The 14,405-nt window shown below is 47.2% G+C and overlaps 2 protein-coding genes across 7 annotated transcripts; one reads left to right on the top strand and one right to left on the bottom strand.

Annotated features, from left to right (window-relative positions):
* The first annotated feature begins 3,534 nt into the window (after nucleotides 1–3,534).
* Nucleotides 3,535–5,816, top strand: LOC103632810 (uncharacterized). The gene has a single exon (XM_008654544.3). It carries the CDS (start codon nucleotides 4,099–4,101, stop codon nucleotides 5,179–5,181), a length of 1,083 nt encoding a protein of 360 aa, XP_008652766.1. The 5' UTR covers nucleotides 3,535–4,098; the 3' UTR covers nucleotides 5,182–5,816.
* Nucleotides 5,817–8,923: 3,107 nt separating this feature from the next.
* LOC100193605 (uncharacterized) lies at nucleotides 8,924–13,867 on the bottom strand. 6 transcript variants are annotated; one of them, XM_008652691.4, is made up of 11 exons: nucleotides 13,209–13,867; nucleotides 12,872–12,963; nucleotides 12,168–12,274; nucleotides 11,652–11,757; nucleotides 11,281–11,403; nucleotides 11,064–11,155; nucleotides 10,702–10,786; nucleotides 10,499–10,604; nucleotides 10,340–10,406; nucleotides 9,500–9,586; nucleotides 8,924–9,379 (listed from the first exon to the last, which is right to left on the bottom strand). In XM_008652691.4, the coding sequence occupies exons 1-11, from the start codon at nucleotides 13,670–13,672 to the stop codon at nucleotides 9,251–9,253; spliced, it is 1,458 nt and encodes a 485-aa protein (XP_008650913.3). In that variant the 5' UTR covers nucleotides 13,673–13,867; the 3' UTR covers nucleotides 8,924–9,250.
* Between the last annotated feature and the right edge of the window lie 538 nt (nucleotides 13,868–14,405).

Here is a 14,405-nt window from a genome sequence, read left to right as displayed (position 1 = left end):
TCAATGATTGGCACATGATATTTCCTTTTGATAGTGAGTGCGTTGAGGTGCCGAAAATCCACACAAAAACGCCATGATTTGTCCTTTTTACGAACCATCAACACTGGACTAGAGAAAGGGCTGGTGTTGTGCTTTATAATTCCAGACTGAAGCATGTCCTTGACTTGTGCTTCGATCTCATCTTTTATCACTGGAGCATAACGATACGGTCGAATGAAGATAGGTTGGGCTCCAGGGACTAGCGGTATAGAGTGGTCACATGATCTGGATGGTGGTAACCCCTGTGGTTCCTCAAAGGTAGACAGGTGTTGCTGCAGGACTGCAGTGATGCGAGGATCCAAATCAGTTGGCATGGTTGTTGTGCCTTCAGCTTGCAAGAGGTATACAACATGAAGCATGTCGGATGGATCGGAATGGCGAAACCTGCCTTGTAAACATATAAGGTTGCCCTGGTAAGGTAGTGAGATCCACTTGTCTTTCCAATTGATTTTCATAGGACTAAATTGTTCCAGCCAGTCCATGCCGATAACAACATCATAAGTGGATAGTGGGAACACTCGGAAATCTGTATAAAATGTGTATCCTTGGACTGTCCACTCAGCTGCTTTCAAGATGTGTGAGCACTGAATATGTCCACCATCAGCCACTTTAACTGTCATTGGAGAAGGCATGAGGGAAACTCCCGAAAGTTGAGCAGCCAGAGCGGTATTGACAAATGACAGAGAGCTACCAGAATCAACCAAAATTGATATGGAATGGCCTTGACAAGTACCCTGTAGCTGAACCGTGTGTGGGGAGCTCGGTCCTGAAACTGCTGAAACTGAAACAGAAAGCAGCTCCTGAGAAACAGATTTGTTGTCTGGCTCGGCGCTATCACGGGCTTCGACCGGTTCATGCATCAGCTCCCATATCTCTTCCAAAACTTGTAGCTGAACAGTTGGAGCACAACAGTGTCCATGGAACCATTTCTCAGCGCACTTGTCACACAGGCCGCGTGCACGCCTATATGCCTTCAGGGAGGATAGTTTGTCATCAGTAGAACGTGTCCCGTTGCCAGCTTCAGAAGTGAACTTCGCTGGGGCTGGAGGACGAGGTAGGGGCAGTGGATGCTGAGCCGGCGAAGGTCCTCGTGTATACACTGGCTTGCGAAAATCGGACCGAGTAGGCTCCATCACCTCTTCCTGTAATTGGGCAAGAACACCGACAGTATCGAGTGTGGAAGGGCGATGTAAAAGCACATTGGATTTAATAGTGTCCTTCAGCCCGTCAATAAAACGCAGAGTATAAAACATGGGATCGGTTTTGTTCTCATAAGCTGACAGCTGATCTATAAGTTCAGAAAATTGTTCAATATAGAGTGCTACTGTCGAAGTTTGACAGATGTGAAATAACTGGCGGATAAGCTGTTCGTGTTGGTCACGCCCGAAACGTTCCAATATTCAGGTACTGAATTCCCTCCAACTAGCTCCCTTAAGCTTTCTCTCCACAGACTGCCACCAACGGGCAGCTAGGCCGGAGAAATGCTGCACAGACACCCGAATCCACATGCTGGGGTCAACTCCGTAAAGATCGAAGTAATCTTCGGACCTACTAATCCACAATCGTGGGTTATCCCCGTCGAATGTGGGAAAGTGCAACTTGGGTAGCGATCCGAGATTAGGTGTGGTTGGTGATTCGGCTGTGTGGCCTCCAAAATGATACGGTGCAGCACCAATAATGTGTGGTGAAGTTGGGAATTCGAATTCGGGCGTACCATTGGGCGGGAGTTGGTTTCGGGCATCGAAATGCCCAAAACCAGGCTCCCGACGGTGAGTTGCAGCGCCGTGCCCTTCTGGGCCGTCAGTCCAGCGTCCGACAGGAGGGCGTCGGGATGCTGACCGATGTTCTCCGAGAATCCCTGGCTGAGCGGAAGCCGAAGACCGCATCACCTGGTCCCAATGGATGTTCATCTTGGAGATCTCGGACTGGACGGAGTCGAGGCAGTACCGAACGTCGTCGACGGCAGATTCGATGCCGGGGCGCCACGATTTGAACGCCGCCGTCGCCGATTCCAACGCCGCCACACGAGTGGTTGTCGCCGCCTCCACGTGAGCGAGTCGATCCGCGGAGTCGGCGTCGTACGATGCCAACTGGGCGGTGACGTCGGTGAGGATCGCGTCCTTGAATTCGCAGAGCTGGGTTGACGCCGAAGCCGCAGCGCGCTCGAGGTCGCCGATGCGCGTCTCCCACTTGGCGTCCTGTGCCGCAAATTTTTTGTCCAGCTCGGCGACGAACGATTTGGTCTGTGCGTCGAGCGCCATCTTCAGTTGTGGATCCATGGCTCCCAAAAGCTTCGCACGGCGCGTGTAGTAATGGGAGGCCAGATCCGAGGACCGACGGACCTTTGATACCAATTGTTAGCGCCCACTAGCACCAACCGGATGAGGGAGAAGGGGATCGGAGAAGGGAGGCGCAGAGGAGAAGGAACTGGAGAAGAAGATACGAGAATACTGATTGTATTTCTTTCTTATGCAATGTTTCCATAATACAGAGTCTTATAATCCTGCACGCACACACCAACCCTGAATTACATATTGACCCACTCAGGGCCCATGATCCTGGTATTGGGCTTCAGCACACGTTTGGGCCTTGCTTCCTTCTCCTCCACGGCTCCAGCGTTGGTTTGCTTTATCTGTTGAGCCGGAGTGCTGACATAGATAGATTTGGTGGAACCCTCTTGATGCACACTGCGACGGCTGGAGTCTGGAAGACAGTGTCCATCAGAGATGATGCTTTGCTTTGGATCACCGTGCAGAACCTGAATGTGAGTTGTCTTGGGTCCATTCTGCCTACCGGGCTTGTATTGTATGAGCCGAGTTTATGTGAAGTGTGGGAACCATCCACACTGCAGGCCCAGGACCGTTTCGCTTGCGACATGCATGCCTAGTCTAGAATCTCGGCCGCAGGCCCGCAGCAGTCGGTATCACAAGTGGACAAGTGGTGCATCTACCGAAGGGCACGTCAATAGCACCGGACTTCCCTATGGCGCTGCCTAGACCAACTTTTTTGCATTTTAGCCCTTTTAGGGTTTCTTTTGCACAATTATGCCCTTTACAGTTTCATTTCAAAAAATGGACCCTAACCTCGGCGCCATCATCATTGGCGCCGAGGTAACACACATCGACGCCAGTACCATTGGCGCCAACTTTTCCTACGTGGCAGCCGATGTGGCAAGTCTCAGGGGGTCGGCGCCATAGATCTTGGCGCCGACCCCCCTTGACGGTGGGGTCCGGTGCTATCCAGGGGGGTCGGCGCCAAGATCTATGGCGCCGACCCCCTGGGACTTGCCACATCGGCTGCCACGTAGGAAAAGTTGGCGCCAATTATGTTGGCGCCACTATGTGTTACCTCGGCGCCAATGATGACGGCGCCGAGGTAAGGGTCCATTTTTTGAAATGAAACTACAAAGGGCGTAATTGTGCAAAAGAAACCCTAAAAGGGCTAAAATGCAAAAAAGTTGGCTGCCTAGATTGGAACGGTGCTGTTCGACGGACATGAAGAGCATCGTTTGGATCTGTAACTACAAGCACGGTTCTAGACGGTCGTCTTGTCATCGTGATCCTGACCATGTCCGGCGGGAAGTCATTTTAATAGCACGATCGATCAACGACGACAAGGATCTTGTTCAGCATGACTTCCCTGACCAAACCAGTAGTTTTCTGGAGATGCCAGAACTTGGCCAGTTCGTCGCTGCCCTGCCATGTACGCCGCCGTCGTTGCAATCAGGTTTGCCTGCCCCACCAAGACAAGTGCTCAGGTCAAGCTACTCCCCTATCTGCCAGGATCAGATCAAAGCAAGTCAAAACGGCCCGACCCCGACGACGAGCTACTCCTATACTCCCACCCCACCAACGTCCAAATTCACGAGCCGGCGTGCTGTCCGCGCGGCAAACCTGGAGTAATTGAGCCTGCCGCGCGCGACCGCTGCCCCCGACACGGTCACGCCTCAACGGCGCCCAATTGATCGCGCGCCGCGGGGGGGTCCGTATATGTAGCGGCCTTGCGGTCGCGGCGGCAGCCGGTTGTTGGCAGGCACGGGCTAGAGTTCGCGCGGTGGTGATGATGGCGACCCACCACGACGCGCTGTGGGTGAAGCTGCACGAGCTGGAGCTGCAGCTCGCGGCGTACAAGCTCCTGCGCGCCGCGCGCGGGGACGACCACGCGGGTGCCGTGGGCTTCGCTTCCGCGGACGGGGCCGACACGCCGGGGGGCAGCGCCTGCCGCGGCAGGCAGTACGACGCCTACATGCGCCAGCGCGACGCCAGGCGCGTGGCCGCGCTCGCGCAGCAGCAGCAGCAGCCGCCGCACCCGGCGAACAATAAGGCTCAGCGACCTCGGGGCGTGCGCGCCACGCCGATGAGCCCGCGTGCGCTCAGGTGCGCGACCCGGAACGTGCAAGAGGCGGGCGCCACGCCGCGGCTGGCCGTCACCCCGGTGAAGAGGACGCCGGCCGCGTCCATCCCAAGCACCCCGAGAAGGGACGGCGCCGCGCTGCCGAGGAGCAGGACGGCGAGCGGCGGCGGCGGCACGGCGGGGAGCCCCGCGCGGTCGTCGCACCACCAGAGGCGGAGCAGCCTCGGCGTGCTCGCGGAGTTCGGTGAGTGCGCCACGCCGAGGCCGTTCCTGAAACGCGGCACGGGCACGGGCGGCGCGGCGGCGCCCGTCAGGCTGCGGACGACGCGGGTTTACGACCTGCCGTCGATCGACGTGGCCGTCACCCCGAGGCCGCTGCCTCACGTGCATGCGCACACCCATGCCCATGCGCCGCGCCACGTCCGGTCCCTGTCTGAGCTGCCGTTCGACACCGCGGCGCTGGCCTCGCCGCAGTCGCGGGCGAGGAGGCGGTGGGGCAGCCCGGAGAGGCCAGCGGCGATGTTCTCGGCTGCTGCTGCAGCGGCGGCCGACTCGCACAGGGACCTGTCCAAGGGCCTCAAGAAGTTGCTGAGCTACGTGAGGAAAGGCGGCCGGAGCGGAGGAGGCGGCGGCGGCGACCAGCCTTTCCCGGCACCCAGCCCGCGCGGGAGTGGGAAGCCCGTGAGCAAGGGGTGGTCTGGTTGCTCCCGCGTCGACGTCCCGTTCGACCGCGCAAGCCTGGACGTGCACCGGTTCCCCATGACGCGGGCAGTTGGCATCTCCGGATGAGGCCCTGCGCGGCACGGCGCCGAACAGTGACACGCCATGGGAACTGCCTTCATTGCTCTGCGTTCAGGTCATGTGGTTCGACGAGCCAGAGCATCACCGCTCACTGCACTTCCCTGTGCCTCCCTGCTTGCTGGTGCGAAACAGAGTTCAGAGACTGGCCCCAAACTAGCGAGCTGTGAAGTCGGTGTAGAGTACTAGAGTCTCCCGTAGTGTCCGAGAGAATTCGCCTTTACAAACTAACGGGCCGAGTTGAGAAGTTTTCGCCGTTACCGCTGGCGCTTAGAGAAGAATTCTGTAGCTTTTGATTTCCATGCACTACAAGGATTGTGTTACCATCTGTACGTACGGTGTTGCTGGAGATCTCCGCCGCCGCTGGAGCATTCAAATTGCGGCGGTGCCCTTTATTTAAATTCAGATTCCAGAAGGCATTTGCGTACGCCCACACGGGCTAGGACCGCGGAAGAACATCAGATTAAGGCCTGGATGTAGGGAACACTGGAGGAAAAAAATACAGCAATCTTCAATCTATAGGACTGTAACATTTTGGTTGTTTAGAACACAGGAACTACCATGTCATTTTCCTCTGGAACCCTGCAGCATCCAAGTGATTTTAGGCATCATTTGGATTTAAGGAATCTTATAGGAATTTTAGAGGATTTAGTTCCTAAGGAAAAACTCTAAATCACTGCACTCATTCCATAGAAAAAATAAACACAGCTCGGACTTCATGGAAACATTCCCGACATGAAAACCTCTTGAAAAATTTCCTATAAAATTGAAGGTGTCATACAACTTTTTATCCCTATGTTTTACTAATCCTCCATTCCAAATGAGGCCGAAAAGAGAATGCTCCCGCGTAGTGATGACAATGGATTGGTTCAGACCGAGTGGAGAAAAATCTGCCCGTGATCGTATCCGTAAAGTCTACCTAAAACCATCCACGATCGCAGCCGCGGGTACCGTTCTAAACCTGGCTCCATCCGGTTGCGGACCCAAGATTTAGAACTAAGGGTAGTCGAAGACAAATTTTAGGCATCTAATACCGTGTATAATCTGGTATATATAATTTCTATCAAATGCATTTGATTCATCAATTTAAGTTGCAAGTTGCATAGATTTGTTTCTTCGCGCCAAAACCTTGAGGAGTACTTTGTTTTTGGACCAAATTTTTGGGTAGTCGGGAGCTTACTTAGACTACCCCTTTGCGTCTGCTCCTAGCTCCAACAAGGATTAGTAAGAAACTTGCACACTTCTTAATACTTCAATGAAAACATCGTATCTCTATCGTATTTATGGTTCCACATTTACATCGTTATCTTTGGTTGTGTGCTTTATCTTGTTATCTTAGTTATATGCTAGTAGATAGGTCTAGAACCTAGGTTACAAAACTTTTTGTGGTAGAGAAAGCAAGACTTAAACAAAAAAATAGGTGCACTTATGAACGCTTGATTATCTATATAGGTTTTGTTTAAGAGAAAAATAGAGGTCATAGATTAGTGTAGAAAAATAATCGACCTAATTCACCTTCCTCTTATGTGTCACCATTCAAGGCAAGGATCAAAAACCAATTCCAAATTTCCAAATTTGGGCAAGTTAGAATGGTTTTTGAGACATTAGATCGTGAGTTACGACTGTCGGACCATAGTGTATTGGTATGACACCTCTAGTAGACAGCCCGTGAACTATGGTTGCCAAATTTTATGAATAGTATCTCGTCAGACCAATGTGTTGGGTCCAATGGACTATGTGATCAGACCTGAGGATCCAAGGGGTGCACAGTATCGAACGACAACACTGTTTTAGCTAGGGTTTTGGCTAAGGGGTGTTGAACCCTGTGAACAATTTTCTCATTAAACCAAAGTAGATGGGTCCGATGAGTGCTGAGAAGTGACCAAAGAGGTTCTAGTGGGCATCAAACAGGGTCTGACGAGTGCTAAGAAGTGACCAAAGAGGTTCTAGTGGGCATCAGACAAACCATACGCCTAAGATTGAGTTTCAAACGACTAGTTCTGACACAGTAGTACAACAGTTAGCATTGTGTCTCGACAGACCCTATGGTATGGTCTAATGATGGCCATCAAATAGTGCAGCGATCACGAAATCAGCTTAATTTACCAACTAGTTGGTAAATTGGATGCTATAAATAATCCACCAACTGACCAACACAAGTGCTCTTGCCCCATTTAATAGCCAAAGTAACCCATATATTGTGAGATAAGGAGCCATTGCTTAGTGAGGGAGAGTCCAATTCCATAAGATTAGCGACCTCATTATTAAACAATAGTGATGCGATTAGTATGCACTTATTGTTCTCATTGGTCTTAAGAGAGTCAAGTAAGAGTTTGCGCTTATTACTCTTAGTGATCGACATCACCTAGATGGTTTGGTGGTGATCGAAGTGTAATGATCACTCGAATAGGTTGTGGATAACTTAGCTGAGGACATGTACACGGTCGTGAGTGGTTCACCATGTGGGAGCGACGAAAACATAGCTCGTAAAGAGCAATTGCTCCATGAGCGAACCAAGGGGAAGTGACACCCAATGATTCTCTTGTGAGGATTAGTAGGGAGTGTCAACTTTTGAGACATTGTAAAAAAATTGAGGATTCGTCTAAACTCTTTATTTTCCACAATTATATCTATGCAGTTTACTTTAAGAATTTTCATTTTTAGAATTGTTATGATAGCATATATTTGAATGTGCAAAACTCTGTGTACACACAATAGACACCTCGACGAAGTTAGACTTGCTACAAGGTTTTAATTATTGCAAGAATTTAGAGAAAGCCCAACTCGCCCTTTTCTTAAAATAAGCTTCTTTAAATTTCTCTTTAGACATCAAGATTCTTTAAATAAGCTAGTGGATATGTTTGAAATCTAGATTGTATAACTTTTTATGGTAGAGATAACAACACCTAGTCAAAATCATAATTCACATAAGATAGTTTATTCATAGCATGATTTTTGACTAAGAAAAATAGTGACCATAATCAAAAGAGAAATAATAATATTTAATGAACTCCTATTAGACATCATTGTTCTTTTCAAAACTTATGCGATCGGAACTTGTTGTAAAATAGAACACGCTTTCAAAGTTCTAAGACTTTGGGACTCTTTGGAACAAAGAAAATATAAAGGATTTTTTAAGGATTCATTCTCTATAGGAAAAATTCCTACGTGAGCCTTTGGAACACATGATTCAATCCTATTAATTTCTTCGACTATAGATTGCTTTCCTCTATATAAGTTTTAGAGGAAAATAACAAGAGGTCTAAGCTATTGAATTTTTTTCTATGACTTTTATCTCTTTATTTAAAATTTTGTATAACATCCAAAGGCTAGTGAGAAATTTTCCTGCATTCTCAATTCCTATAAGATTGCAATTCATAGACAACTCTAATCCTATCTATTTGTGTGTTTTTATATTCATGTGTTCCAAAGGGCTCCTTATTATATGACCATGTTTGTAACTGGATACGACCTGCATCATATCCCTACGTTCTAAATTACAAGATATTTTGACCTTTTTGATATCTATATTTTTCTATACAATTATACACACGCTATATCTAGATATATAGTACGCTATGTCTAGATATATACTCAAATTAATGTATAAAAAAGCCACAGAAGTCTTATACTTTAAAATAGAGATACTAGTTGATCGTGATCCTTATCCGTTGTATCCGTTGTATGTACGCACAATCCGAAGGACTACCCAGTCATGAAAAACAATATATGATTTAATCGAAAAACAAAAAAACTTATGCAATTCCTCACAATAATGTATAAAAACACGGAATGCTTATGCGCACAACAAATTGCACAGGACAGAACCCATCCGGATTGTGTTTATTACAAATATAAGTACAGATCTCGCCACCCTGCGTTCCCGAGGGCGATCATGAGACTTTCCTATCAGGCGATGACGAAACTACCATCAGATACAACAAAATGAGGCTGCTACCACCACTATAATAGAGTTTCTGAGTAGCAGACGATGATCACAACGCGTACCCGCCCCGAGTATGCGTACAACAGTGCAAACCCTTGACCAGATTCTCAGGCTCTAGCCATTTCTTAGCCCGGAGAGGAAACTTTGTGCCAAGGCGAAGCAGGAGTCCCTTTGTTTCTTGTACTCACCATACCGTAAGAAGAAGTATCCAAGATAGTCAAAGTCAATTGGGGATACCTTTGCCTGCATTCAAGTGCTGATCATAAAGTTTTGCCATTCACATTATCTATCACATGGGAATCAACCTATGCGATCCAAAAAAAAAAATTAAATCATGTGTGCAAGATCAATAACCTTGCTCACCTGAATAAGAGCCCATAATGCCCAGTAAATGTGCGATGCTAGTCTGAAAGTGTTTGTTTCCACATAAAGCACTTCCATATCTTGTGCCTGCACCTTTCAGTTGCAAAAAGAAAAGGAAGAAAGAAAAGAGAGAGAATCATGAATTGCATCAGAACAGAAAAATCCAAATGCTATGCCCTTGGTAAAGAAAAAGAACTCTTGTACCACCACCATCTGTCCATATTAGGGCATATACAACCTAAAGACTCTGGTTTGGAAGACATGTACAACCTAAAACTTAGGGCACGTACAACCCAAAAATTTGCATCTCATAGGTTTTTGTTTTTGGCCTTGGCTGGCCGTATGTTAGGCGGGAGGCTTTTGCTGTTTCCCCATGGCACGCAGCTGTGTTTGTTCAGAAAAAAAAAGCTTCACAACGCTCAAAATGTCAAACACGTGCGGCATATATGGAGGTATTACTAACGGCAACGACTGCTATGCAAGCAGTCTTTCTGTGCAAACGTACAAGCAAACCATCTGATCCATTAGATCGTGATCCAACCGCAAGTCACATTTAACACTTAAATCCTTCCACCACCAGCTCAATAATCTTTATAAAAAAAAACCCCTAACAAACCATGGTTGTATCTGTGGTTGGTGTGGTTGGATCGTAATCTAATAAATCAGATGGTTTGCTTGCACGCTTGCACAGAAGCACTGTTTGCATAGCAGTCGTTGCCATTACTAACTTCATAACGTCAAATATATATTACATAGAGTAGGTACTAACAGAAAACTTCATTTACTCCAGAAAGAACTTGAATTCCAAGAATAGATTTCTATTGGTTTTGTTTCACATACCTCACTAGGTCTATCAGGATGCAGATAATTCCTGAAGAAGTGATACTGGGCATCTTTATCTGGGTACCTAAAGACACAATCAAATGAATACTGCTGACTAAAAACATGACAACGATATATATTGCTTTGGAGTATTTCAATGACATGGAGAGAACTTACAAATTAAAGTCACAGTCAAATCCTGCATACTCATTGAAATGATTTGCAATGTCATACCCACGGTAGCTGTATGACCCATACTCAAAATCAATAAAATATAGCTTCCCTGACAGAAGAAACAACGGGCACACCGCCACTATGGTTAGTTTTGCAAATGAGTAATAATAAAAAAGGGGAAACTGATACAAAGGAAAATATTTTACCTTCCAAATCATTGAGCATCAGATTTCCTGAAAGCAAGTCATTGTGTGCATAAACCACAGGTGCATGCAGAATGTCCAAGAGATCCTACAAGGTGCATGGACATTGATGAAGAAATACAAAGTACAGATAGTAGGAAATTGGCAGGAGTAACTGTTATCTTCAGTTTCAGTTCCCTAGTATGGGCCTAAACCCATCACCATCACAACCAATATTTTGCTTCATAACTATGCTAGACGGATGTTCCCACTATACCAGAGAAGGATCAACTACTATTTGTGCCCAAACAAAAAAAAGGAAATATCACTTTAAGAAGCAAAATGGGCCCGAAATATCAGAAGGTACATTGTCAAGTTCAAGGTACCTTAAGTTCTTTAACTTCATCTTGTATTTCTGTAAATGAGATCTTTACATATCTCTTTTGCTGCTCGTTATCCTCAAACTTCAATGCTGCAGCTGCAAGGTGCATTTGACAGCACATATAAATATTATGTATGTTACTTGCGCCAAGAAAAGTGTCATGTTTGAGATACCATTGACATGAAAGCAACAGTCTCAAACGAGCAACATAAGTCACCTACCTTTCTTCAAAAACTTGAATATATCATTCCACAATTGTGGTTCTTTAGACCCTGGTATATCTACTTGATGAAATTTGCGTAGCTCCTTGGCAATTTCAGCTGCTATTTTAGGTTCTTTCATGTCTACAAAACAAAGGATCAGTAGATTTATTTTCAGAAGCATTTCATAAAACCTCCAAACATCCAAGGCTTCAAATTGACATACCAAATCATGGATAATGCTGACTATAGAGAAAGGGAAAAAAACACAATCTGTTTGAAGTCGCATTTGAAATTGTACCTAAAACTACAAAAGAGAATAGAGAAACTATCGCACTAAGTTGATTAGGACCCCACACCCGATACGTTGTTCAGACAGGAAGTATGCCTACCTGCAGGTGACAGTGTTCGAGCATAGATGAATGACTGAACTACTCCATTTTCAAACATTCCAAGCAGCCGAGCCCCGAACCCTGCAGCTGAGAGATACGGTATCGCCTAACCATGACGGTAGTAGATGTATGCATTAGGAAATATTTTAGAATCGAAATGAGATTTAATTTTATGGGTACATTATACTACGTGTACAGTCTAGGGACCCTTAAAATTATCATTCTATGTTAGCATTTTCCATAGAACGAAATGAAATCCATTCATCAGGGAAAAGGTACAGATATGAAACAAAAGGCAATGCATTTGGTAGAACAGATGCTAATACAAAAGCATTACTATTATGTGTCTAGAAGAATTGAAAACGTGCCACTAGAAAAATATGACTAACACAAGGGGTAATGCAAGAAGCCTAGAGTCATTGTGGAATACTATAGGTAACACACAATCTTGTACCACTCCCAAAGGCAAAAAAACTGCTTCTATGGAAAGCATATAAATACCACTCAGATTCTCACCTGCAATTCCCTTTTCCGATCAATCACCAAGTCTGTATTTGGTCCATACAACCGAACAGTAACAGAAGAATCATTGCCATTGTTTCCTTTGACAGAAACCTTGAGCACTGTAGGTAATAACAAATACATATCATGAACGACAAACTGAAAGAAATTATCGCTGCACACATGAATCAACGGATCATTGTTCATCCGAATCATCCCTATGGGTGAATTAGGTGCACATACAGATGCAGTAGGCTCTTATTAATTTGTAAAGCAGAAATGGTGACAATGACAGCAGAAATGGTGCAGGCCAAAGGAAATACTTATTGTACAGCACCCTGAAGTATCTAATCGCCCAAAGTTTGTAAAAAGCATTGGGTTCTGCTGCTTCATCAGCAAATGGGAAGAATAGCAGCAGGAAGCGGAAGCACGCAGTCGTTACAGCGGAAAAAAAAAAGAGGATCTTTAAATCTATCTGTACCCTAGTTCAGCACCACTTGTTCAGCAAACGGGCGAGGGTGAGACGTTTTCACTGCTGCAGAGGAACGAAACTGAGCAGTGGTGCCGGCACGAATTCATCAACGATGTGCAACATTCGAAGCAACTAACTAGTATGCATGCATTATTCATCTACTACAGTCATCATGCTGCTCAGGCGAAAAGGTGAGGAATCTGATGGCGGTACAAGCCATGCCAGTGTCAGGGGAGCAGCAACTCACATAGATTGGTGATGCCCCCAGACACGGTCTCGATGGAGAAGCGCGAGCTGTCAATCGACGACCACCCTTTGACCAACTCCTTGCAGAGACCTCTGAAAAGGCACCAGCAATCCCCAAATCAGAGAGACTTTCCGTGCATCAGCACATTCCTGTCACCCGCAGACGCGGAGGCATTTACCGGCTGGTTCGCGGGCACGGGTACGACGCCCCGCGCGCTCGCGAATGCTCGAACATGACACGAGCTGCTGACAGGCGCACAGCGGCACGAGACCAGCCCGAGGTGCGAGCGGAAGCAAGAGGATCGAAGAGAGATAGGAGAGTAGGGGGGGGTACTTGCATGATGTGAGGCGACATCTCCGGGAGCGGCAGCGAGATGTCGACGGAGGCCGCCGACGTGGGAACGTCCGCGGGCGCCGCGGTGGTCGCTTTCGCCTCGACGCTGCCGCCATAGCCGCTGCCGGCGGCCACGCCCGCGCCATTCCAGACCCGTCCCTCCGATCCCATGCCCACCTCGCGGCCACGCCCTGTCGCCCTCTCACTCCCGCGCGCGATCTGCTGGTCCGTGCGCGCAAGGGATCTCGGTGCGCTATTCCTGGCGGGGAGCCAAGACAGGACCAGACAAGATCGGGCACGAGCCCGCCCGACACGATTCGATCGGAGGCGACGAGAGCACACAGGAAGTGAGAGTCCGAACAACGAGCCCAGCCCACTCGCCTGAGGCCGCGTGGCTGGCCCGAGCCACGTCGGTTTAGCGGCCGCGTGCTCGTGCAGTCGTGCCGACCTAACGCGTGGCGTGCGCATCAGTCCCGCTGTGGCGCGGGCCTGCCCTCAGAGAACAACGGGCCACGGGGAGACATGGACGGCGGAGACCGGAGATTTTTTTTATCAAGCATTCAAGCCCCACATCTCCTCGTGGGGGCAATCAACTTCGGATTATGATTATTACTACTCGTAAAAACATAGACCAACAAATACGAAACGCGGTTTAGGTCATTTATTTTGAAACCAAAAGGATTTAGCTCTATATGTAAGTGGGGTACGCTCCTTGTAGCGCAACAGTTCTGTCGCTGACTCGATGTACTTGGGGAGAAAAAACTAGCTTGATTCTGAAGACCACAAGAGCAATACTACTACGTAACATAACATTTTCAGCAACCATCGAATCAAGAGTGACCGCGACATGTCTGTATCAATTCTATCAGTCTCGGAATTTATTAGTCTGTTCTTAGTTTTCCGAAGCTGCTTAAATTGGAGCTAATAGTCAGCCGCTAAAATTAGTTGAAAATATCCAAACAATATATTTGTTTTTAGTAAATTAGCTAATAATAAGGTAGATATTTGTTAGCTAACTAATTCAACTAGCAATTTTTACTAACTAACTATTAGCTCACCTCTTAATTAATATAGAGTATGTTGTGTATGTTTACGCAGACGGTTCATAAAGATGAATACGCGTGTATAATAGTATGATTTTTTGAGAGAGAAAAAAGTGACCAGTGTCGTATACTCCCTTCATTTCTTTTTAGTTGTCGCT

This window comes from Zea mays, chromosome 7 (genome assembly GCF_902167145.1).
Source record: "Zea mays cultivar B73 chromosome 7, Zm-B73-REFERENCE-NAM-5.0, whole genome shotgun sequence".
NCBI lineage: Eukaryota > Viridiplantae > Streptophyta > Magnoliopsida > Poales > Poaceae > Zea > Zea mays.
Note: the sequence above shows the minus strand (reverse complement) of the source record. Positions and strands in the feature narration are given on the sequence as shown.